Source organism: Chaetodon trifascialis, chromosome 6 (assembly GCF_039877785.1).
Source record: "Chaetodon trifascialis isolate fChaTrf1 chromosome 6, fChaTrf1.hap1, whole genome shotgun sequence".
NCBI classification, from domain to species: domain Eukaryota; kingdom Metazoa; phylum Chordata; class Actinopteri; order Chaetodontiformes; family Chaetodontidae; genus Chaetodon; species Chaetodon trifascialis.
In genome coordinates this window covers 28158181-28182881 of record NC_092061.1, presented here as the reverse complement: position 1 = coordinate 28182881, position 24701 = coordinate 28158181, and the positions used below count along the sequence as shown (strand labels likewise).

At 41.1% G+C, this 24701-nt stretch overlaps 1 protein-coding gene across 1 annotated transcript; it reads right to left on the bottom strand.

Annotated features, from left to right (window-relative positions):
• Window positions 1–405: 405 nt before the first annotated feature.
• LOC139333023 (olfactomedin-like protein 2A) lies at window positions 406–24525 on the bottom strand. Its single transcript, XM_070965262.1, has 8 exons — window positions 24242–24525; window positions 14237–14500; window positions 13344–13451; window positions 13016–13192; window positions 11260–11503; window positions 8577–8876; window positions 8188–8373; window positions 406–5049 (listed from the first exon to the last, which is right to left on the bottom strand). Exons 1-8 carry the CDS (start codon window positions 24308–24310, stop codon window positions 4445–4447), a joined length of 1953 nt encoding a protein of 650 aa, XP_070821363.1. The 5' UTR covers window positions 24311–24525; the 3' UTR covers window positions 406–4444.
• Between the last annotated feature and the right edge of the window lie 176 nt (window positions 24526–24701).

Genomic DNA, 24701 nt, shown 5'->3' with positions numbered 1-24701 from the left:
ACAGAACTGACAAGAGTTGGGGAATTGATTTCTTTAAATGAGGACCACATGCGTGGACCTACCACACACCTCCTTCTGTTCCTGGTATATTTCAATGTCTCCCTCCGGAGTTACATGACTTACAGCTGAAGTAAAACATTTTCAAATCCCTGGCCAAGAAATCAGGCAGCCATGCCCTTATTACCATGACCCAGGGCTGCTCCTTTTAGTGTATTTTGGGATTCACATCTAGCAGAGCATGGTGACCTTTACCCCAGAACTAAACGCAGCTCTTGAGAGCTTTGTTATCCAGAAATCAGAAGATTTGAGTCACTGGTCATCATCCCTTCAGCATGTGGTGGGTAAGGCAAGTCCTGCATGGCATTTACTGGGTCACTGCGGATTGTCTTATAAGGCTCACAACAGACTTTTATCATGGAAATTTTATTTCATAGCACAGGCACACACACTCAGCTGGTTTCAAGCGTTGTGTTACATTTCCTGGCATTATTCATGTATTAAGACCTTGCAATTGAAGATATTACTTTATGCGATCAGCATACCTTTTATGAATAAACTTAATAAAACACACCTGATTATTCAAGAACAGGCAAAATAATGTGGTTGTGAAACATGAATGGTGTACAAGAAAAAAACAACACTGTAAAGTGCTGCAAAAGTTACCTCATGGGTCTTATAGCATATATACACAGTACTGTCAGTCATCAAACAAAAACATTCATGGTTTATGGTCTCCATTACTGAAGATGGCACAGCTAATGTACTATGCACCTTTTATATTAGCATGATTGATTACGGTTGTTTATTTCCACTGAGGTGAAAATGTTCAAACAATAATTTTGAAAAATGTAGTGGTTATCTAAATGTTGCTAACAATACAGCTGCATATGTTTATACAACACAAAAATTTAACAAGCAGCATTGGAAATCAGAAAAAGTTGTATGATATTGTCAAATGAATTCATGTAAATATAAAAAACATGAGCATAGAAACATGTGTACATTGTCTTGTTTTTGGAATTCATATTATATTCAACACATCCCTCAAAACAACATCAATGGTAAAGAGACAGGAAGCATCATGAGGCCGGAATAATAATCAAAGCAGTTTCATGATCAAAGTGCTTGGTGATAGGATGGAGTAGATGGGCAACAACAGCTGATAGTTTAGTTTTACAAACATTTCTCACTAGTCTGAAGGCAGAAATAATCTCATTGGTTGAGTTAAATGTTGGCTGTTGGATCAAATAACGCTACCTGTGTACAAATATTTGAAGCGCATTTAAAAGGCAAAAGATAAAAGAAGAGGTATCTAAGATTACAAAGCCTGATTATGGTTATTACATTGAGCCATGCAATGCTATGGAAGCTAATAGCTTAGCTAGTTTGGTCATCTTCACTTCAAACTTAAGTTCATACAAAGTCACAACAACGATTGCTGAATACTGAAGGTAAATACAAATTTCTTAAGCTGCATTTCATGTAACTTTATGCTGGCTTCAAGAAAACTCATGACTGAAAAATACAACACAGTGTTCAGATAGGGCATTGAAGTTGTGCTTGTATTAACTGATGCTGCATGCTTTTGCTGCATGCATCCACTCTTTTATCAAAGCTTCACCATCACTGGCTCATTCATCAGCCCCTTGGCTACCAGCTGGCTAGGAGAGTCCAATCATATTCATGCAGATGTACAGTGCAACCACTATAATATAACCCTTCTGCCTAATAAGGCTCAACCACACCTGAAAGCGGCACAGTTCATCTGCATGTCTGCATGAAATTGGCGGTCTAGAGGCTTGAGGACATATGCCTCATTTTCACTTCATGATACGGCTTAGCTTGACCCAATCATGGAATCCATTGTCTATTGTCTGATAGACCATCTGATACACCATCGTCTATCGTCTGTGTAGGTGCCTGTAGGTGCAACGACCAATGTTTTTGGGCTTTCACTGTAACCAGTGGGTATTCAAATAGCGGTTTTCTGGTCCAAGACTTCCTCTTCTGTGTGCAGGTCTTTGTTTACAATCTGATTATCAACTTCAGAAGCAAAGACGACCTTTCAGCTAATCTCTATAAATAGAAAGCCAAGTAAGCTACTAAGAAACTAAGCTATCATCAGACAATAGCTGATGGGTTCATTTCAGCCGATGCATTCCACCTCGTTTGGTCTTCATATGGACCCTTTACCTGTGTGTAACGAAAGCCTGCTCGAACGTGACTGGTCAATGCTATTTAGACTACAAACAGACTACAAATGGAATCCAGAATGCTTCATATACCAAAATCTTGTCCCTTGCCTCCAGAGTCTGCATTCTTATGCAGATATCTCTTTATAGAGATTAGGCTTGACTTGACTCATTTTTTGGTTTTCCATTGGCAAAAGTTGGGGGCAGCACCTGGTACCTGCTACTTTATTTGGTTTCACCTTGGTCAAAGTTCCAAGCGAGCTGAGCCGATACTAAACAATGGAGTAAAAATACTGCGGACCACTGATGGGTCAGACAGACTCATCATTAGAATCATCCCTTGCTTGCCATGGAGCAACTAGAGTTGTCTTATCATCTGTGCTCAGATGTAGGATTTCCCAACCTCTCCTGTTTTTTCAAGTCTTTTCTTTTCCTGCTGCCTTCAGCCCACCCTGAAACAAAGTGTGTCTCCTTGCTGTTAGGCAAAAACAGCCTAATACAGGGAATCGAAATAACATCCCTTCCATATCCTCCATTCTTCCTAGGGTTTATGTTGCATTGAAGATGATGTCTGAACTGAACTCAAATGAAGGCAGTTTCATGTGGCATCACTATGACCTGAGCAGCTAAGAATCCCACCTACATTAAGACAGTACCATCTGCAGTGGAATATGAAATTGAGAAATGTACCTGATGCAAAAAGTAAAATGAGTCAAGTGGAGTCGAAGCTGTACCATGCAGTGGAAATGAGGCCATAGTAACTACTTGCAGGATTGTGTAGCTGGCAGTATCTGCTCACAATAAGTCTTGGTTGCTAACAGGCCAATAAATTCACACAGTTTATTCAAGAGATGTACCATCAAGTCTTGTCTCACAACTGTCTAAAAATCATGCCTGTTTTGTGGAGCAGTATATATTCTGGCAGAGGAGGGTTAAATAAGAATGGATTGTGAAACACAGATAATAGTTTGCTACTGGTGCACAGCTCAAATTTTGGTGTCAAGGTGTCTTGGTTTTAGTAACATTGGCTTAATTAAGATTTAACATTCACGTATCAGAATATTTTAGGCGGATTAGTTATCTAAGCAGAGTCCTAGTTGCTGCTCTGATTCTTTAAGTGCTCCCTGACAAAGCAGACCCTTTTCCGCTGAAGCATTTGCCACACACAATCAATATCTTGACATACTCTAAATGTCTCTGACTGAACTTTCTGATTGAACTCTCTTTCCTTTCCACAGGATAGTATGGTCTCATTGGCTCTTGATTATTTTACTCCTATTATTCACTCTTAGGCATTTCTAAGAATACAGTTTCATCCATCCATCCATCCTTCCATCCATCCATTTTCTATGCCACGTATCCCTTTCGGGGTTGCAGGGGGTGCTGGAGCCTATCCCAGCCGTCAACGGGCGAGAGGCGGGGTACACCCTGGACCGATCGCCAGTCGATCGCAGGGCGAATACAGTTTCAGTTTCAGGAATATGTTCTGAAATGTTTGTGTCTTTTTTACTAAAATACTCACATAGCCAAATGTATGCTTATAGAGATACTGGTTGCTGTAATGAATTCCCCTGTCTATAGTGGATGTGTAGTGACTCCAGAAATTGGATAGAAAATCTACATCCAAAGACTTTGTTGCATTAGGAGGGGATCATTTCACATCGGCATGGACAGGAATACTAATTACAGGAACCATGACCTCTTTAAACTTACATTTAGCAATATATATCTTATAATGAAATCTAATGGAGTCTTTTAAAAAAGATATTAATGCTCATCCTTGGGAAACTATCTGCTTGATTGACATGACCCCAACTCACTCAACCACTGCTCATGCCTCTGCCCAAATTTGGGGTTTCAGGTCTCAGAAACTACCAAACTGACAATAAATGAGTGCCACCCCCTTCCCTATCAATCTGTCTGCTAGTTAGCCAGCCTGCTGACATTTTATAAATGAACATATCTAATCTTTCCTAAACTCTGCCTAGTGAGCTTTAACTCAACCTGTGAGGTTATTTCCGCTGTCCATTATATTGACATATCGTACAGTCACATCCCAATAATCATCTGAGGCATGTATGTTTGGTACACTGTGAGGTCAGGTGTTTGAATAGCATGCATTGGTAGTGGAAGGCTGGTGTAGGTTCATCCTTTGTCTTGTTGAGTCCAATATGGCTGCCTCTAGGTTGTCAAATACTGAGCATTTTCTTTCTATTTAGGCGCCATACCAGCAGACCTACTGTGAACTATGCTCACTGTTCGACAAAGTTAACCTGGTATGTGAGCTGATGGCCATTGTCCCAGGCATACAAAACCTTCTCCTTGGGGTTGTAGTCAATCTGGGTGGTGAAGGAATACTCATTGGTGAAGGGCAGGCGTGGGATGGCTTCAGTGTTGGTGTGGGTGTCATAAGCATAGTTCACCTCACCTTCCTTTTGGTTGTACACATTGACGGCGTACAAAACACCACAGATGATGAAGCAGTTCCCGTATGAGTTCCGCTTGAGACCTGTCCTCCAGGTTGTTTCCTTTTTCAATGACAAGTCTCCAGGATCCAATTTACTGATGATGATCACCTCTTGCTGGTTGTAGTCATAGTCCATGGAAGGGTAAATAACCCACAGGCCACTTTCATCCACTGCAAAGTCAATGTCTGAGTGGCCCCTCCATTTCCAGGGGGTGGTGTCCTCATAAACCACATCATGCAGCAGTGTCCAGGCTGCCACATATCGCATCCTGAGGTCATACTTGATGATGTTCTTGGTAAAGGCTCTGTTGTAGTAGAAGGCTCCATTATAAACCACATGGCCTGTACCTATCCAGTTGTAAGGCAGTTTGAAAAGGTTGCTCCATCGGCCTGCAATAAACAATAATACGACGTTAGCATTAGCTGCTGAAGCATGGATGAACATATTCAGCTGCACAAAACAGACCACTGTTTCAACTCTGATGCAACTGTCTCCATCAAGGCCCATAACTGCCCATGTGGAAGTGTCTATTATCACCAGCTGCCGCTCCACTGTGGCTCCAAGGAAAGCCAAATTGTTTTAGGTCATTCTTTCTCTTAGAACTTAAACTACAGGCACAATCCCTCCTTATGGATTTTCAGGCTCCAGTAACTGCCAGGACTGTACTGAGCCCTAAGCACCATCTATGACTCTCACAAACATATATGGCAGATGTTGCACCAAGGCAATGCTATTCTACAGTCCCACATCAGATCAATCCACAGTCAATAAGTTCTCCTGATTTTTGATTGTATCAAAAATTACTTCTTGACTGCTTTAACAGATCTGGAGACTTCACTCAAAATCTGGACATAGGACTGGACTTGAACTTGACTGATGTAATTAGCCCGACAGTCTAAATGAATTACCTGCATTTATCCAGGTTCACTTCATTAGCCAGTTTCTCAAATGGGTATTGGTATTTTGTTTTGTGTTGCCCTAATCTTTCTGCAGCGAGTAATATATTTATCCCACCAATGTCATTTCCTGTAAGTTTTACACGACAATCAAAAAATGATGCTGATTTTAGAATTTCTGTCGACTTACAAAAATCTGTACAGCTGTATCAAGATAGCTTGGTAGCTTGCTAGTTTTGTAGAAAGATGACATCTCCAATTATAATCTGCCATACAAAGCCCTGATTGGTCAACTGTATATGCTATGCAACTGCTATGGTGTGAGGATTTATTTGAAACTTGATGATCTAAAGACTTGATTTGAGACTTCAAAGCAAACACGCTGAAGGCTTGTGTTTTTACCTAATAACGACCCACAACATAAAAAAGTAAGTATGATAGCCACAGCTAAGGCTTGCGTAGCTGGACATAATATTTGAATATTCAGTAGTCAGGTCCATTGAAAGAGCTTGCTATTTGCTTATCGTTCCTTGAGACATGACTTGCATTTGCAACCTAAAAAAGAGCTGCTTGACGGTCCTGACCGGCAAACGGGCTAAATATAGCTTGTAATAAAATGAATGAATAACATTTAAAATGAATAATATGGTTGGTCAACAGCCAACCATGCAATAGCAGGATAATTTACAGCAAGCTGGTCATTATTACAAAATAAAGTAAACCCCCTCAGGATGCTTAAGACCCCTCTGCTGTGCTGTTGTGCTTACTGATACATTGTCCTTTACTTATTTTGAGTTGGATACATTCAGCAGTGTGTGTGCTTAGCTGATATTATGTCCTTCATAGAGCCAATGACAATGTTTTTTCAATGCCAGACTGTGTACACACTAGCTTCATGTGACAGTGACACAGTTTGTTTAGTAATTCACTCCTGAACAAACACGTTGTGTAGTGTAGGTGTCATTTCCTAATCACATCCTATGTGCTATCCTAACCTTCCAACCTCAGGAAGTCTGATTTAGATAATGATAATAAATTGAAAGCTCACTGAAGGACAAAAACAACGTTCAGTAGAACACCCCCCACCATCCCCATCCCTAAGGCCAGCCCACACTCTTAATCCCTCTCCGCTGTGCCAGTTCAAAGGAAAGGCTGGAGCACATGTCAGGGAACAGCAGGCATCACCGCTACTCCAAATATCTAGTCATCTGCACACAGCTGTGAGCTCACGGCACTGTAGGATACCTCACATGTAAGTGCATTTAGAAAGCCCATTGTCCAAACACATCTAGATCAACAAGCCAAGTCCTATGAGGGGAGATCATCTTAACTCTCTTAGAGAATGTAATCCAATTCCTCAGTTGATTTGGATGTGAAAGGAGTTGATTTTCCCACCCACTGGAGCCATGAAACAACGAAGACTTGCATTCCACAGGTCTCATCAGTCTCACAGAGCTCACTGGACAATCAACATGAATCAACATCAAAAATGACATAGAAAACACATAGCTATACATTAAAACAGGGTGTTACTGGAGTTAGGCCAGTATGCTGGGACAATAATGATCTTTTGAGTTAGATTATGAAAAAGATGTAGAAGTGAAAATATGTGTCAGCCTGTTAACGCTGAAATGAAACCTGTTACGAAGCTGCTAACCCACCCCAAACAGTAAATCGCAGTGTACAATCAAAAAATATTGGTATTGGTGTTTGAAAACGTATACTGCTTAATCTCTCATTAAGGCCTTTCAAATATTAATTTCTTAGTCTTAAATCTTGGTTTACAGTAAGCCTCAAATTAAGATAGACCAGTATACTATCGTTGATTGAACAGCAAATGGCTTAAAGGTCATGTTCTCAGCAGGTTATGGGGCTTCATGGTGAATTGCACTCTATATTACTGTACTGTAACACAGTGTTTGAGCTTGTACAGTAGTACTACAAATGAATCTACACAATCATGATACAGACTGTATGGACTGATGGATATCTGCTATTTAAGAGACAAAGGTGTATTCTAAAGCAGTGGTTCTCAATTGGTCTGGCTTTGTGACCCACCATCACCCCTGAATGACAAGCCAAGACTTGAATAGATGTCACTAAGCTGCATAAAAAAATCCCCTTAAAAATGAAAGCACAGGATTTTTTTCTTAACATTTTTTTTGCCCAGGCAAATGCCCATGACCCACTGAAAATGGGTCTGTGACCCAAAAGTGGGTCCACCAGTTGAGAAACACTGTTCTAAAGTATAGGGTGGAGGAATTTTGTCTGTTTAGCTATGACTATCAATATGGCTATTAATATCTATGGCTATTAATAAGTAATTAAGTATCCTAACCTAGAAATTATCTTAGCCTTTTAACCAAGGAAATTTATCTGTTAGCATTTAATTCTCAACATGCTCTGAAATACACAAAATAGGACAGGACACAAATATCACGTTCGATAAATTTGTTCAGTATTGTGTAGGTGCCATCAAAGGGTGAAGTCCTACTACACTGACGTAAGAATCCAAACCTAAGCCTTAGATATCTACAACTGTTAAACTATTCTATCAAACAGAAATACTGCTTAAGTCTGGGGTAATGGTGGATCAACCGGGCACTGTAAAAAGACACAACTGAAGCACACCTTGCTTGAAGTTGTCCAGGTTGCGGAACTCCACCAAGTTGTTACCGTAGTAATAGTTAGTGACATAGATCTTGGAATCTTTCGCCAGGGGATCCTTCATCCAGGCTCCCTCGTTGCGCCCATAACTATGCTGCTTCTCTGGCTGCTCAATGGATGCGACAGTCCCTTCACAGTAGAGGATCTTCCCTGGAAGAAACAAGCAGGACAGTCGACATGTATGCCTGGGAGAGAATGACTTGCATGACAATGGGCTTAGATTGATTTCCCACTCACACATATCTCATCAAAATAAACCTATAAATTCTTCTGCTGCCGAATGGCCTCTGTCACTGCAGCTCTTGCATGTAACCGAATATTCAACTTTTTTACAGAGTGGTTTTAGCATGTACCTGCTCTGTGGAGACTGGGCCGGCTGTTGTTGTTGGAGTTGTCCAGCACCAACACAATGGTTGGAGCTGGTCTTTCAGAAGCTGGTGCATGTTGTGTGGTGATAGTAGTTGGTGTAGTAGTGCTGGTAGTTGTGGTACTAGTCATCGTGGAGGTGGCAGTAGTTGTTGTGGTGGGAGCTGCAGTGGTGGCAATGGGTTCAGCCACAGTGGCCTCAATTGTTTCCAGTACCATTTCAGCTCCTCCATCCTCTGACTGGTTTTCTGTGATGTGATGGACCATGTACGTTTTGGCAGAATGGTCTGGGAGGAATGGGAGGAAGTGCTCAGTCAGGCTAAGACATAGAGAAGAATCTAAGATTCTCAAAGATAGTTTTTATTCAAAATACAGCAGATGAGCAAACAAGGTGAAACAGGCCTGAGGCTGAGTGGGGACAGAGAAGAGTATTACCAGACAAGCTGCTTCTTGTTCTCGTTAGTGATGGTTAGATTAGAGCTTCGTGATCAAGTAGTGTGCAGGGTCATTGTCACTAAATTGTATTTCAACTGCTTTTTAAAAGGGGTTTTGACACATTTTATTCAGTGTGCGGTGCATACAGTATATGGCTCTGTGACAGTGGGAAATATAGTCTTCTGTGTTGCAGAAATTTACATCAAAGAAGACTCATCAGCAATGCAGCACACAGAGAACTCCTCTTTCCTTCCAAACTGTGTTCTGCTGTCTATTAGCCACAACTGGTGTCTGGTATGAGGTAGCATTTTGCTTTAAACAAAAATGGGAGCAAGTTATTACAGCTGCAACCTAAAATGATTTCATCATATCTTTGGCTCCCATTACAGTGTTAAGATCTCAGGATGTTTGAAACGAAGTGATAGTCCAAATGTCCAACAGACAATGTTATTTTTGACAATGAAAACATGATAAAAAAAGGAAAACTTTTTTCATAATTAAAAAGAGGCTATGCAAAATCAAAACCAAGGAATAAAAATTAATGATAATGCAAAATAGGCACGAATTAAGTAAATGAATGCAGAAAAAAAGTTACAGACTTATAGATTCAATGCATCTACAATCCTACTGAAATCCTACTGCCTCTGAGTGTGGCCTCAGATAAACAGCTCTGCCTCTGGGCTGGATGTGATCAGACAACACATTTTATTCTCTAGTTTGTTTGAATTTTTGACTTAAGTGTTCTGTGATGATCCAAATGTCGTTGCAGAGCCTTTGGATAAAATTCAGTGAACAATCTGTATATGTATGTATGTATGTGTGTGTGTGTGTATATATATATAGTAAAGCAGATGAGATGCACATTGCACTACTTTTGCTACTTTACTATTATACATAGCAAAGAGCCCTTTAAAACATTTTGATACTGTGTCTTAAAGGACCTCTTTTTTAAGTCTTATTTCCAATGTTTCATACTTGACAGTGTTTTAAGTTTTTGAAAATAAACAAAGGAACATTGTATTTGCTTTCACCACTAGCCTTTACCATTGGTAATGCAACTTTTTCAACCTTTGAAAGATCTTCATTAATTACAAATGCCTTAACCTTAATCTTACAGTTCATGTTGTAAACTGTCAATTGACTTGATAGGTTGTTGTAACCACATGGTTAATGATTCAAGTTTGCAGGCTGGTAAAATGACTGTAGGCAGGTAAAGCAGGTGCTTAAAATTTTCCTCTCTCTCTACAACTTCCTCCAAGGTGCCACTAAGCAAGTCACGTAACATAGCTGATCAGAGGCAAACAGTAGAGAACTGCGGTTAGACTGGCCATCTCCCTGTAAAATGTGTATTACTTTAACTAAATCTGAAGAGAGGAATTTCAGGAAAAACCATGAAGATGTATCAACCTTCCCTTGATGAATAAAGGTTCCTGCATCCTGCTCTTTGCCAGAGATTATGGAAATGCAGCTAACTGGTTTCAGGAATTTGACAAGGGTGGCTGGGCTTGTTGAAGTTCACATACATGGCAGAACACATGGTCTGACAGCATTATGTGCGTGTGCCCTGTGCAAACGCAGCATACCTATTCACTCATCTATACTTAAAGAGGATTGGAAGGAGTCAGGAAATGTTTTCTCTGCATTGGTGAGGATCTCCACACACTGTTGTGAGGACTGAAGCTGAGGCATGTCATGGACATGGCAGCACTCCTTTGACACAGCATTCCATCAGCTCCATGTATTTTGTCAATAAAAGATTTGGATTTCCTGCTTGCTGAACGTGCAAAAGCAATCAAATCCTGCACGTACTAGAGCAGTATTGTATTGAGGGGATCTTGTGAGTCATACAACAGTAGGTTCCGTTTTATTGCCTTGCACTTGAGTGCATAACACAATTACAACCTGATCTCACATGTGTGTCAAACAGCATTCTCAGGAAAACTTTATATTGCCCTTTACTAGATACTAAATCCAGCTAATAAAGATTGGCTCTGTGAGTGGTGGATTCTGATGCAGCACAGTGCCATGTGGGGTCAGATTAGATGGAGAAACTAATTTGGATCATTTTCAACACCCACAGTGGATCACGCACAGATGATCGCACACAGATGGGAGTGCAAGCTCAGCTAAAGTGTGAGGACAATGTTTGCTTTAGCTCAGAGAGGATGGCTTTCAATGAACACACCACTATGCTGGGAGAGTATACAGTGCCCCAGCCAAGCTGAAAACTCTCACCTTTGTGCTCATCCTCGTCAGTCTTGGCAGCCTTGTAGTATGTGATGCCCCTCACCACTCCAGGCTGATTGCCAACCACCTTTGCTTTGGCTGTAGGGTCAGGCTTGACCGGCTTCCCAGGTTTAATGACCTCTTTCTTGGGCTTCACAGCCTTTTCTTTGGGTGGTTTGGGTGGGGCTTTGGCTCCAGGGGTCTTTTTGTTGGGTATTTTTACAGCCTCCTTGGTTTTCTCATCATTCGTGTCCTGTAAATGTGGACATTCAGGTTATGTCAGGACACTAGGAAATATTGGCTTGTGGATTTTACGTTGACTATGCTTATGAAAAAGTGTCTTTTGCTTGTGTTTATTCACCAAAAATGATTGGTTTGTTCGCAAAGTTATCATGGGCAAAAATAAGTATACTGTTATATATGCGATGTAACTTATGTGCACAATGTAAGTTAAAATAGGTGAACACTGGTTTCACATTGGACATGAACAGCGGTCTCCTGGGTGAAAATCCTGTGTTTGTTTGGCCAATCCATCCACCCCACCTTCCTCCATATGCACTTTAATTTTCTTGCACTTATACTAAGTCAACTGACTCCCTCCTTTGCTCCCGTCACAAATTCTAAGGCTACTAGAGGTTGTGGCCTAGCAATAAACATAAATATGGGTCATAATAACCTACTTGAACGGATGACCTATATGGCCATCTTTCTTGTGAGCGCGGACTGGATATCCCAATTGATAATGTCTCACGGTGTGTTAACATAAAACATATATTCTCATACAAATGATGGCTTATATGTGCACTACTATTAGAACTTGTGTTAATAAGGTTACCAATGTTACCACTACTAGTACAGGGCTGTTGAAACTATTTCTACTGCCCCAAAAGCATCACTGTTCTGTCTGTACTAACAGAAGGGCTGTAGTCAAGGCAACTTGAGTAGAGCCAGAGAGAAGACCAAACAAACAAACAAACAAAACAGTGCTCATTCAGTATTCTTCACACTTTCATCTTATTTGTCATAGTAACTGTCAGGTGTGATAAGTACAGTCCTTTGGATTTAGATAACTTTGAAACTGTGTTTGGAACAGGTAAGGAAACATCTTAAATTTGCCTAAATGGTTCATTATAATATCCATTATTATAAGTCGTGTTTACAGCAAATTATTCTACAACCCCAATTCCAAAAAGTTGTGAAAAACAAGCAAGTTGGGACAGACTAAAGACTGGGAAAGATGTGGAATGCTCCAAAAACACCTGTTTGGAACATTCCATGGGTAAACAGGATGATTGGTAACAAGTGATAGTATTATGATTGGGTATGAAAGGAGCATCCTGGAAAGGCTCAGTCGTTCACAGGCAAGGATGGAGAGAGGTTCACCACTTTGTGAACACATGATTGGATAAAGGATATTAGTACACATGTTTGGGAATGATTGGTAAAACCATTAACGGTTTGTTTGAAATGATCGTACTCTGTGAGGGGAGTCGTGTGACTGGTCACAATGACATGAAGTCCACTCTCTTCACTCTTTTTGCTCTAGTCTAGTCTAGTCTCCATCAGCTCCAGAGAAAAATATCTTTACCAGCTAGATGCACTTCTATGCTCACCAGCTAGAAGCTAACTGTGTGCAAGTAATGTTTGGTGTTGAGTCGGCAGTGCACAGTGGGTTTTTAGAGCTTTTCTCTCTGAAAACAGTTTCAGTGGGACTGTTTTCTATGTATGTACATAGAAAGAAAAGAAAAGAAAAGTTTCCACTCACCTGTGCTTTGCTCTCAGAGGAGTCCTTCTGTAGCAGCTGCAGGCTGAGGCTGGAGATCTCCTTCTTGATACTCATCATAATGTTGGAGTAATTCTCATATCTCTTAAACTGGTTAGTGAGGCTCACCATGCTGTCTCGAACAAATTCATTCTCTCGTGTGAGGTTTGTCTTAATTGTCTGCAAGATGACAACATTATCATCACAGTTATCACTGTTCATTAAGTGACATAAGCTTCTACACATAAACCACCTTTGATGTCATACATGTTTCATAGCAACCCTTTGATTACACTGACAACAAAGTACATGAGTTTGGTTGTTTCCCTACCTCTTCCAGGGTGTTCATCTGAGACACCACCTTGTTGATATAGGAGTGGACTTTCATTAGATCCATGCTGTAAAGTGTTCCCTCGAGGAGGTCCACCATAGATTGGAGCTGGTCATTCATGCCATAAAAAAGGAAGAAGTAGTATTATTCACCATCTCCTGAACCCAAACCTGACAGCTTTATGTGCCTCTGTTCAACTGCAGTAATAGCTTAAGTGCCCTCTCAAACATTTGCTGTGATTAACACTATTGACATCCACATTCTGCTCAATGTGTAGCCCAGTGCTCTCAGTCTAGGGTTCATTCATAGACCGTCTTAATTAATTTTGATCTTTCCTTTTCACTGCAAAAATTTCCTTCAGAGATTTATTGGGTTAATCTACAGTTTAAAGAGTATTCAGATCAAACATCTGTAACTGCCTTTTGTTTCATATGGTGCATAGCGAGCTTCTCCTGCCTGTGAAAACTAAAATGTGTTTTAGGTATGTGCAGAGGTGTGCTCACAAAGAATGTTAAATGACATACAGCTATACTCAGGTCACAGAAAGTTGAAGAATGACCATTTTTGGACCTTTGTCATCACTTTGCTTTTAGATCTATTTCACAAACACTCTGAATGATGAAACAAGTGCACTGACTGCTGTAGGATTCATTTCATTTACTTGTTCTCTTCCTCTTTTTGCTATTTTACAGCTTATTTTGTAATTCTGTGTGTTTGCCTACGTTTTTGGTCCAGGCAAATTAGTTATGTTGTTGTTATGTCATTTTGTATGGTTACTCATCATTGCCAGAGGATGATTTCAAATAATTTTGGTAAAGATACTATGTGGTATGTGATACTATGAACACATAAACATTCTTCATACAGTGGCTTTAAATGTCATCATTCCTCACCTTAAGTAATTCAGGGGCCTGTTTCTTCAGCTTCTCCATCTTCCACTCATTCTCACAGGGGTTGAGGGAGGATGGTGGGGCTGTGCAGGAGCACTTACAGTCAGATCCGGAGCTGACTGTCTCCACCGTGTAGAAATCTTCCACACGTACGCTGCCGCTCCGCAGCCGCAGGCAGGCATCCTTGCTCAGAGGGCGCATGATGCATTTGCAGCGGCAATCTGAACCCTCTGACGTCATCCGAACAGGCTCAGTCTCTCCAAAGATCTGGAAGACAGAATGTCAATTGTCCCATTTTCAAATCCAAAGAAAAAAATGCCATTTTGAGTCCTTTTTTTGTTGTTTTGTTGTCACTCTAATCTTACTTTTACGCTGTAAGTGTCTCTTAAATGCATTAAATGAAAGTGTCTCGTTATTGTGGCACTATTGTAAATAAGCAGCTGAGCACTGATTTAACACATCAGACTTGGATATCAATGACATGGATTGCACAGTATGTTATCCAAACCCAGTGCAAAGCGTGTTTCTTTTTGTACTTGTGAATCCTGAGTTCCTCCAGTCATCTATTCCATTAGTCTAAACCCTCCTGGACTTTCATGAATAATACATCCATTCTTATTGTAGGGAAACAAAAACAAGGGAAGGAAAGTCATCCTGAACAATAATCACATGCTTCCCCTCTTTTGAATGTTAGCTAGTGTGACTCAGAGGAAAGCCTCAGAGACAACATAACTCTAAAGACTTCTGCATCCAGCTGGCCTTTGGCTGCCATGTATGATGACAGAGCTTTGGCAGGCCATGGACCAGCCATGGCTTACTTAATAAACAGGAACACTCCTCATATGTGGGACAAGGACAGGATGGCATGCAATGGAGATAGCTTTTATACAAGACTTCAACTGCACATATTTATTGCATAGTCGATGTGTGATATGACTGTGAATTTCTCCACTTTGTCTATTATCTTCCTTCCCTTATTTCATGGTGAATGTTGGACTAGTTCAAGAGACTAAAACCTAGTAGGTTAGATTTGTCAACTGGTTTTGTGTCTTTATAGCTGCCTTGCTGTTAGCTGATCTGAATAAAGGTGTGTTCAGACTGAAAGCAAAACATATTTTTGATTCCATATGAAGTCGAGGCAATGACACAGTTGTACCGGGGGGTGCGCATGGAGGAAAAGATGTAGATGGAGGTGAAGACATAAAAATGTTTCAACTTAAGCAAGTCGTCATGACTCCAGTTCATACTTTAAGAAGCAAGAGGAACAAGGAGAGAAAAGGGAACAGAACTAGATTTTCATTTGCTGGGTTTGAGAACAGTCAGAGTCTGAGCTGTCATACAAAGAAAGCACAGGCACACTTTGCAAACACATATGATCTAGCTGTAGCTTGCTATATTGCTGACTAGTTGTTTGGGGCAAATTGACATGGACTGCAAAAAACACTTGGTTCCTATCTGTCATGATATTGAATAGCTATTGATAGCAAGACCTGCACTGCACAATGTTGAAATACATGTGAATACTGTACACTGTAGCACTAAAATGAGATCTGAGACCATGTCAGTCATTATCCATAGCTTGTGTCATTTCGGCATTTTTTTGGTCTGAACAACAGCAAGGACCCAAGGACTTCCAAAAGGTCAGTCAATCATTTGGTATGCTAGTTGATCCATCTGTCCTCTCAAACATTTTGGCCAATGACAAGGCATCTCAAAATACAATACAGTGGCTAGATTTCCATGAAGTTTGTTGTGGATGTTGGCACATTACTGTGAACTTTACTGAGAATGTTCTTTTAAAAAAGGATGAACCATTTCCATTTTCAGACATACCATGAACTTTCATTTGGACACCTTATGGACTAACTTTACAAGCGACAGCGGCAGAGTGCCACTGAACTTTGGTTACTGCATTGAGAGTACTCCACCAATTTGCCATTACACTCCTATGACAATGTCCAACCCACAATGTAGAGTTTAAAAAAAAGTATGTAAACTGCTGCAGCAGAACCAGAACCTAATTCATTCAAAGCATTCTTCTTCCTCATCAGAAACTAGGGCCTACATTACTGGTTAGTAACGCAGCTTATGTAGCTTCGAGCTACTATCAAGCAGAAATGAGGAATGGATGACAGGGGCCTGGTTAGCTTCTTTCTAACTCCACACCCCCAGATTTTTTTCCATTTTCAAACATGTAGTGTTCAGCCCTAACCAACTGAAGAGACATCACTTGAAGCAACTTGTCAGGCTTCAAACAGCTTGCTCTTTAGACACACACACACACACACACACACACACACACACACACACACACACACACACACACACACACACACACACACACATCATATTATACATGTTATTAGATCATATTATATTATATGTATATTATATAACTTTTTTCACATATGCAATACCACCTCCAAACACCTGTAAACAGACTCTGATGTGAACAATTTCCATTTAAAGTCTCAATGTCCACCCACCACAGACACACCACGTTTTTAAGCTTTCACTTGTAACCTCTGTTGGGAATTGTTCCTAAATTGTTTTTACAGCAGGCTTTAATTTTGACAATGACAGATTTTCTCAGTACTAGTTTAGTTTCTCACTAGCTTTCACCTATGTGTTCAGTTCACGAGATGCACCTTCTGGCAAACTCGGTCCCATATTTGGAGTCATGGCCCTTGGATCATTGTTGGAGCAGGTTTGGACTGTCATCTCTCCCTCCCTTGTGAGATTTAGGGGCCGCTATAAACTGCAGGATGGGTGCACATGTGGTATCACTTTTATCAGGAAGATCGTTCAACAACACAGAGATTCTTCATTAATGAGTTGTCGTCCTGTCCTCATGTGACTGAAGCTAGGAGGCAGTATTCTCAGAATATGAAGAACACATTTGAAGAACACCTGATTTAAATGAGTGGCTCGTTATCAAGCCACTGCAGAGCTTGATGACAAGCCGATCATTTGAATCAGGTGTGTTGGAGCGGGAAATATCTAAAATATGCAGGGCAGGGGGGCCCGAGGACCGGAATTGAGAAACACTTCATGGAGAAAGTCTTTACAACAGCACAGCAGTTGATGCTGATGTCTGCCAGTTGAGCTACATGTTGATTTGTACACTCTGGCTATAATAAAGGGACACTGCACTTCAGTCTTTGAAGCAGCTTCAGCTCTGAAGGAGCTTTGTTAAGCCTGTAACAATAACTCTATGATGTTGTCAGGGCTGTCCCGGGTTGGACGAAAAGATACTATTAGTGGTATTATGGGAAATAAATATAGGGTTGAGCGTTTTCTGAGCTAGACTCATTCTGGGAACTAAAATCAGGACATCCCGGTCTCTGCGAAATCAATCTTGACTTTACTTTTTTAAACATGTCTCTTATGAGTCACCTAAATTCATAAAATTTATACACGTCCAGTAAAGTAAAATAAATTCCTGAAAAACGGTTTTAAATATGAAAAACAAAATAAAAATAAAAAAAAATTATACACAATAGGAGACATTACTTTCACATCTAGTAATTTACAGCGCACAACCAGGCCAGAAAAAGAGTGAGGGAGAATTCTGTCATTGTGATTTGGACATGTTGGCGTTATATTACTTAATGGATTTCCATGGCAACAATTTTAACAATTTAGGAAAGCTTTTAGCATTGCAGGAGAAGGCTGAAGGTGGGGGGGGGGGGGGGGGGGGGGGGGGGGCTCATTAGTGAAGGAATGCAGGCTGAGTGATGGGGGAAGATGTGTGTGTGTGTGTGTGTGTGTGTGTGTGTGTGTGTGTGTGTGTTTGGGGGGGGTGCTTTTCCCTCCATTACTGCAGACATACTGGGAGGGGGGCTGATATGGGGCAGGACTCCTGTGTGCAGAGCCGGGCCAATCCTGACCCATGTCAAGCGAAAAGGCAGCAGGTTGACAAATCCTACAGCCACATGAAAACAGAGTGGATTAGCAGATTAAACTTCTTTAGCAGAAGCTATGCCTACAGGCCTGCTGGGCTGCATTGTTCAACCCCAGCCAAACACTGACTGCTGCATAGCAACATCAGCTTAACTTGGATTTAAATTGGAGAAGTCAAAGAAATTCCAGCCAGATTTACTTCGGTACTTAATGTTTAGTCTAGTCAAGAAGGACTAAACGATTACCTTGCAGAATTTACTGCGGGAGAAAGAATGGCAGCTGCTTATCAGGAAAAATCTGCATCATTCTGCAAGTCAGAGCAGCTGCCTTCTCCTCCTGTCAAATCATATGTGCTTGTATGCCTAACTGACCATCCAGCATCTCATGCCAAGCTGACCTACCAGCATGAGAACAGGCAACACAATTAAGAGTGCTAATAATTAAAAGTACAGAGTATTTAACGCATGCTTTGAGCTTTGAGTCTTTGGCTTTGACCTCTCAAGTGCAGTCAAGTTTCAGGTCAAAAAGAACACGGCTCAAACATGAACTCATGTCTGCACAATGGGAAGAAAAGAGCCTGGACACAGCAGAGAGCTCTATTAGATCAACCGCTGCAGCCTTTAACAGCTAACACACCCTGACAGTGATGAAGTGAAACCCCAATTGTGCTCAGGATTGCTAAAAACACAAGATGTGTTACACAATAGCTGCTGCATTTGTTAGCCTCAGAGTTACAGTCAATGTTTCAGTAGCACTGGTCTGTTGTATCTGCAGCCTTGTTCATAAAAACAAGGATATCCTCTCCTTTTAGTGCTTTGCCAGCTGGCAATCACTGAGACAACTGTGTGGTGAAAAAAGCGAGCAGTTGATATCTTGTGGCAAAGCTCAAATGTTCAGCTGCATGCTCCAACCTTCAAACACCAACATTAGTACCGTGGTTCCTGTTATGACCTGCAGCTAATTCAAGCCCCCACTCTTTGCTTTTTGAACTACTTTCCCACAAATGCACAATGAATACCAGTTCTAATCAGTCTTAAGCCTATCAAGCTTGTGATTTTAAAGGATGGACTATAGCTATTGCAAATCCACATCATCTCATGTCAAGGGTGCTCAAGACCAAAACTGGGTTCCACATTCCAGTCCAAAGAGTCTGCCTGATTTTTACTGTAATTAGCTGTGCTTATGATAAAGTCTTACTGTGCCACTGTAAAGATTACCTTGGTTCAAAGGCAGGCTATTAAAGCCTTCAGTCTGGAGGTGAAACATGAGGTTGTTGGCTCAGACTATAAACAACAACACTGGCGTTAGCACAGGGATGTTAATTAGCTGAACACAAACTGTATCATGCACTCGCTGGTTTTAGGGGTACACATCTACATTCCTGCTGCTGTTTTACCTCCTGACACTCTCATTTTTGTGTCATGTTGTGCTGTGATGACTGAAAAAATGACTTAGAGGACTTAATGAATTACTTCTGTGAAGTTTCCTCTGCTGCCACAGTAACTTTCTGAAGAACTTTGGGAAACCTTTGAACAGGCTTTTTACACACTTCCACATTTGATTTGTTCTCAACACTGAAATCAGTTTTGAGGGTGAAAACCCTCTGAAAATACACAGATACAAATCAGGCCGACAATGTGGTTCCCTAATTAAATCCACATGCTATAATAACCCATTCATGAGCACAAAGAGACGCTTACTAATTATTAGTGTGTGTATGTTGACTGGAATGACAGATGTTGCCAATGGCTTGTCCCCAGATGACTGTCACAGCAGATGTTTCAGGGAGATGTTGAAGACTACAGTGTATCACTGCTGAGTGAGAGTACTCAAACTCAACATCAAAACCTGTCACTGACCTCCTGCTGGTCAGTGTTACCTGCAAGAACAAACTCCAACAGACAGCTGATAATATAATAGTGCAGATGTTAATCACAGCTTAAGATAATATGTAAATGTTTGTTAAATGTTTAGTATGACAAGTGCCAAAAAAAAACAAACAGCCATTTGTCAAATCAGTCATTTGTTTTATATTACAATGTTCTATTGGATTTGTGCTTGAGTAAGGACAGCAGAGCTGCATGCTGTCATACAATGTAAACGTGCTGAGAAATAACCACATGATGTCCTTTCACTGCATTGCCCGATCTACACCACAGACTGTATGATCTACATCCACACCACAAGCAATATTTATACATTTTTGAGCCTGTTTGTAAGACCTCTACAGGACCTGTGTAGAGACGTAGCCGGGCCAGAAACAATATTTTAGAATTGACAGATAAACTATGGCAACTCAGATAGTTAAAGGGTATTTCACAACTAATATGTCAAATATAACCTGTAGTGGAAAAACTGTTCAGACCTTTTACTTCAGTAATGTAGCAGTAGTAATACCAGAGTGTAAAAATACTCAGGAAAAAGAAAAATCTGATGACACCATTTCCAGTGTTGAGCTGTTGGTGGTAGCTTCACATTTAATTTACAACAGTGTTATAAATCTTTTCTTTTAACTTGAAGATGTGAATGTGAATAGGTGTGAATGTGAATGAGTGTATTTCCCAAATGTCAAACTATGCCCCTATGGTTTCAGGAAAGATTGTAGAAAAAAGACATTAAATCCAAGTCTATGATGGGATGCAAACTCCAAAGGATATGGATATAGTTTCTAAAAATACTAGGCTGGGACCTCCAGCATGACACCAGCCATAGCTGCTGTGCGACAAAAGTGCAAAGTCTCTACAATAGCTCCTACCATCACTATATCACACAATGCAAGGTCAAATAAGAAAGACAATGATACCTGAAAAATACAGTATGGCTCTGTTGTTTTTGCCAGCTCATTCTTGACAGAAATATGTCACATGTAAGAGAGCTTCAGGTCTCTTATACTGCTTGTACTGTTTATGAGGACTGAAGAAAACTATTTTTACATGAGTTTGTAGTTGTTCACCAAGTGAATTTGAGGGTTTTGTGACGTCTTTTTACATGAATGACCTTAGGTGTGTCCTAATGTACTTGTTTGTAAGCAGGATACTGCATGACACAGAGGACCAGATCTGTGAAGATCAGAGAGATGGTTCCTGCCTTTCATGGGACGTTACACAGGCCACACACAAATGAGGACATATACTGCAGACAGCAATGGGCAAAATTTGAAATGAACTCTATCTGTGATCATAAATCTTGTTCTCAAGTATTATGGGATCTGCTTAGAGGGGGCAAACAGCAGAACTATGTGAAAACAGAAGTTTGTGAAAAAGAAAGGCCAAAGATGTTTTCAAATGAAGAATTTGGCAACATGTGGAGTGTAAACGAGTCTGTGACAAAAACAAGGCTGTGTGATAAGATTTTTGGTGACAGTCCACCCACTTCTCTTTTACTTCTAACTCAAACTGGCCATGAGCCCCTGATATAGACTGATAAAAATGTAGCTTTTGAATTGTTATACAGCACACTGTCTGTGATTTTGGCATCCATACAGGTTAATGGAATGGTGCAACTTTAAATGAGCTAATGTATTGCTCAAGGATCAAGAACCATCAAAGTCATGTGTGAGGGAGCTCGTAGTCATCCTCACAATCTATGGAGGATAACAGTGTAAAACATAATACCATGTGACCATTTTGAAAGAGCACCAAGCAATGTCAGACCTGTGTAAAACCCTGGTCATGCACCTGGGGCAGACGGTGAATGTTGACCCCTTCACACTGACACCACTAACACCAAAAGCAGTTTTTTCCAGGTCATTGCCTTTGCATGAATGAGGTAGTAGTCTCTCTCATTTCCAATAGCTTGCAGCTTTGTTTTAACCCCAAACAGAAAGACTTGACTTTCTGCGCACTAATAATTTGACTCTCCATCAAAGTCCATTTGACATCCCAAATGAAACGATGTTGGCATAACATGGCATGGACACAATGTCATTTCATGAACATTGTGTCCATCCCCTGAGACTATAAGGCACCTTACAGCACCTGTAAGTGAATACATAGTGTATCATTAAGCCTTGTCTCTGCTAGTGGGGGCTGTTTCACTGAGGTAGACAAAGCATAGTTTGCGTTCTGCTTCTAGCCCCCAGTTGACCTTACACTGATTGTCCTCAGATTTCTTCACAACCAAAACATGAAGCAGGTGCATGTGATGGCTCCCATGCCACCCTCTGGTGCCCTCCAAGCCCTCTCCTAAGCAGGCTTTGTCTCTCATTAATGCAAGTGCCACCAGTCTGCCCACAGAGAATATGACTGGGTGTCTCCAATGGACACATGACTGCAGCTGTGACACTGCTGCATAGATGTTGAGGAATGGTGTTGTATTGTGAGACATGCTATGATATATAGAGATGTAGAACTACAAAACTGCATTTACTACAAACCCTCAGTTGCCTTTAGAAAGTCCTTAGCTCATTGTAATGTGAAATCTTTGTTTAATTAAAAAATGAGTTCACTAAATAATTTGCTCAGTTCTTTAAATACTTTTTTAAAGGGGGTGGGGTGGGGTGGGGGGCTTAGGGTTAGGGTTAGATTTCACCACTACCACTATGACCATTAATTCTACATGACTACTTGACTACTGTAAGAAGTAGTAATACCAATAATGCCACAATGATGTGTCTTCAAGGACAATTACTATTACTACCATTACAGACACAACAGTTTCTGTAACTACTTTCCCCCTGATTTATACTGTATGGCCAAGAGTATAGACATTGAAACATTCCAGCCACAAGTGAAGGTTAAACATAGGTATTAATGTGATACCTCCATTCTTCTTGGGTCAGTCTGTCTACCAGCTGTTGTTAACTGGCTGCAGGGATTTGTTTTTTTTTTCTGGGGGGGGTGAGCCATTCTTAGATTGAACAGCTACTAAAGACACAAAAAATGGGGGAGAGAGGAAAAGACACGTGGCAAAGGGCTGCAGGTTGGAAATGAATCCATGCAGCTGCCAGGCCTCAGCCTCAGTACATGATGCGCACCCTTTACCAGGTGAGCTACCAGGACACCACAGCTGCATGGTTCTGCTCCCATTCAGGAGCACCAGGGAGGTCCAACCATGGTGTTAGATGAAAAGGTCTGGCTCGCAGTTGAAATTCCAGTTCATCCTAAAAGGTGTTTGATGGGGTTAAGATCAAGGCAGAAAGTTCTTTCACACCAAACTGGGAAAACCATGTCTCTAGGGAGCTGGCTTGTGCATGGGGTCATTTTCATGTTGAAGGAGGAAAGGGACAGTCACAAACTGCTGACACAAAGCTGGAAATACACTTTGTCTAAAATATCATTGTAAGCTGTAGCATTAAGATTTGCATTCACTGGAACAAAGGGACCTAGACCACACCAGGCACAGGAGTGTCCACATACTGTCGCCACTACTAACACGACCACATGCGGTTTCTATTACTATTGTAATTAATAACACGGCAAACACTGCTGTGACTACTACTGCTACTCACTCCTGTGTGTGTGTGTGTGTGTGTGTGTGTGTGTGTGTGTGTGTGTGTGTGTGTGTGTGTGTGTGTGTGTGTGTGTGTGTGTGTGTGCGTGCGTGTGTGTGTGCATGTATGTGTGAGTATATGTAGAGCTGGATTAGGCTGAGGGAGAGTGAGGGGTTACTGGAGTCCAGCAGCTGTGCAAACAAGGGCAGCCAGATATTACTGTTACCCCACTGAGTGCCATCTCTCCCACACTCTGCTGGCATCAGGCCTGCACACACTGGAGGTATCATTACATAAACCTATTGTTACTCATGTCACACAAAAGCCCTCATTGGGAGGATTACCTGCAATCATAAAAGATGACACATAACCTGAACCATCTGCTGTCTTAAGACAGGAAATTTAAAGGTCTGGCATGGGGAAAATGTTGGGTATTGGTCAAGTCACCAATTTGTCTGAAGCAGAGGCACCATGAATGTGAAGCAGGTAAGAGGTAAAGTACAGCGCAATAAGTGGAGGCTGACATACTGCTACAACAGGATGTGCTGTAATTAAACATTGACCATGACTGGGTCTGAACAACCCTTGTTTGCATACAGTAATGTAATACAAGGCAATATGAATGAGGATCCTGAAAATAAAGTGAATCACGCCAGTCTAGTGTCTTTTCTTACCTTGCTCTGTGAAGACACATCCTTACACAAAACCAGCAGAAAGGCGAACAAATTCGTGTATCTCCACATTTTCTCCGGCGTCAAGTGTCGGCGTGAAGTTGAGAAATCCAAAGCGACAGACAGACTGCATTCAGTCCAGAAGGTAAAGAAGTGCGCCTATTTTAATTCCATTTCCTCTTCACACAGGGAGGATCGTACAGTGTGTGTCCGTCTGTCTGTCTGTAAGGATGGATGTTAGTGTGCGTGCTGTTCTGTGCGCCCTGACTGCACCGCGCGCTCCGTCTCCAGCCCGGCACATAGTGCGCATCAGCTGTCATCCGCTGCCCTCCACCTATGGGAGGGGTTTACACACAAACACACACATGCCATCAGCGTGGATTCAGTCTACACAGGATAGCAGGGTTTGGTTAATAATAATACTACTAATACTGCTGCTGCTACTACTACTACTACTACTACT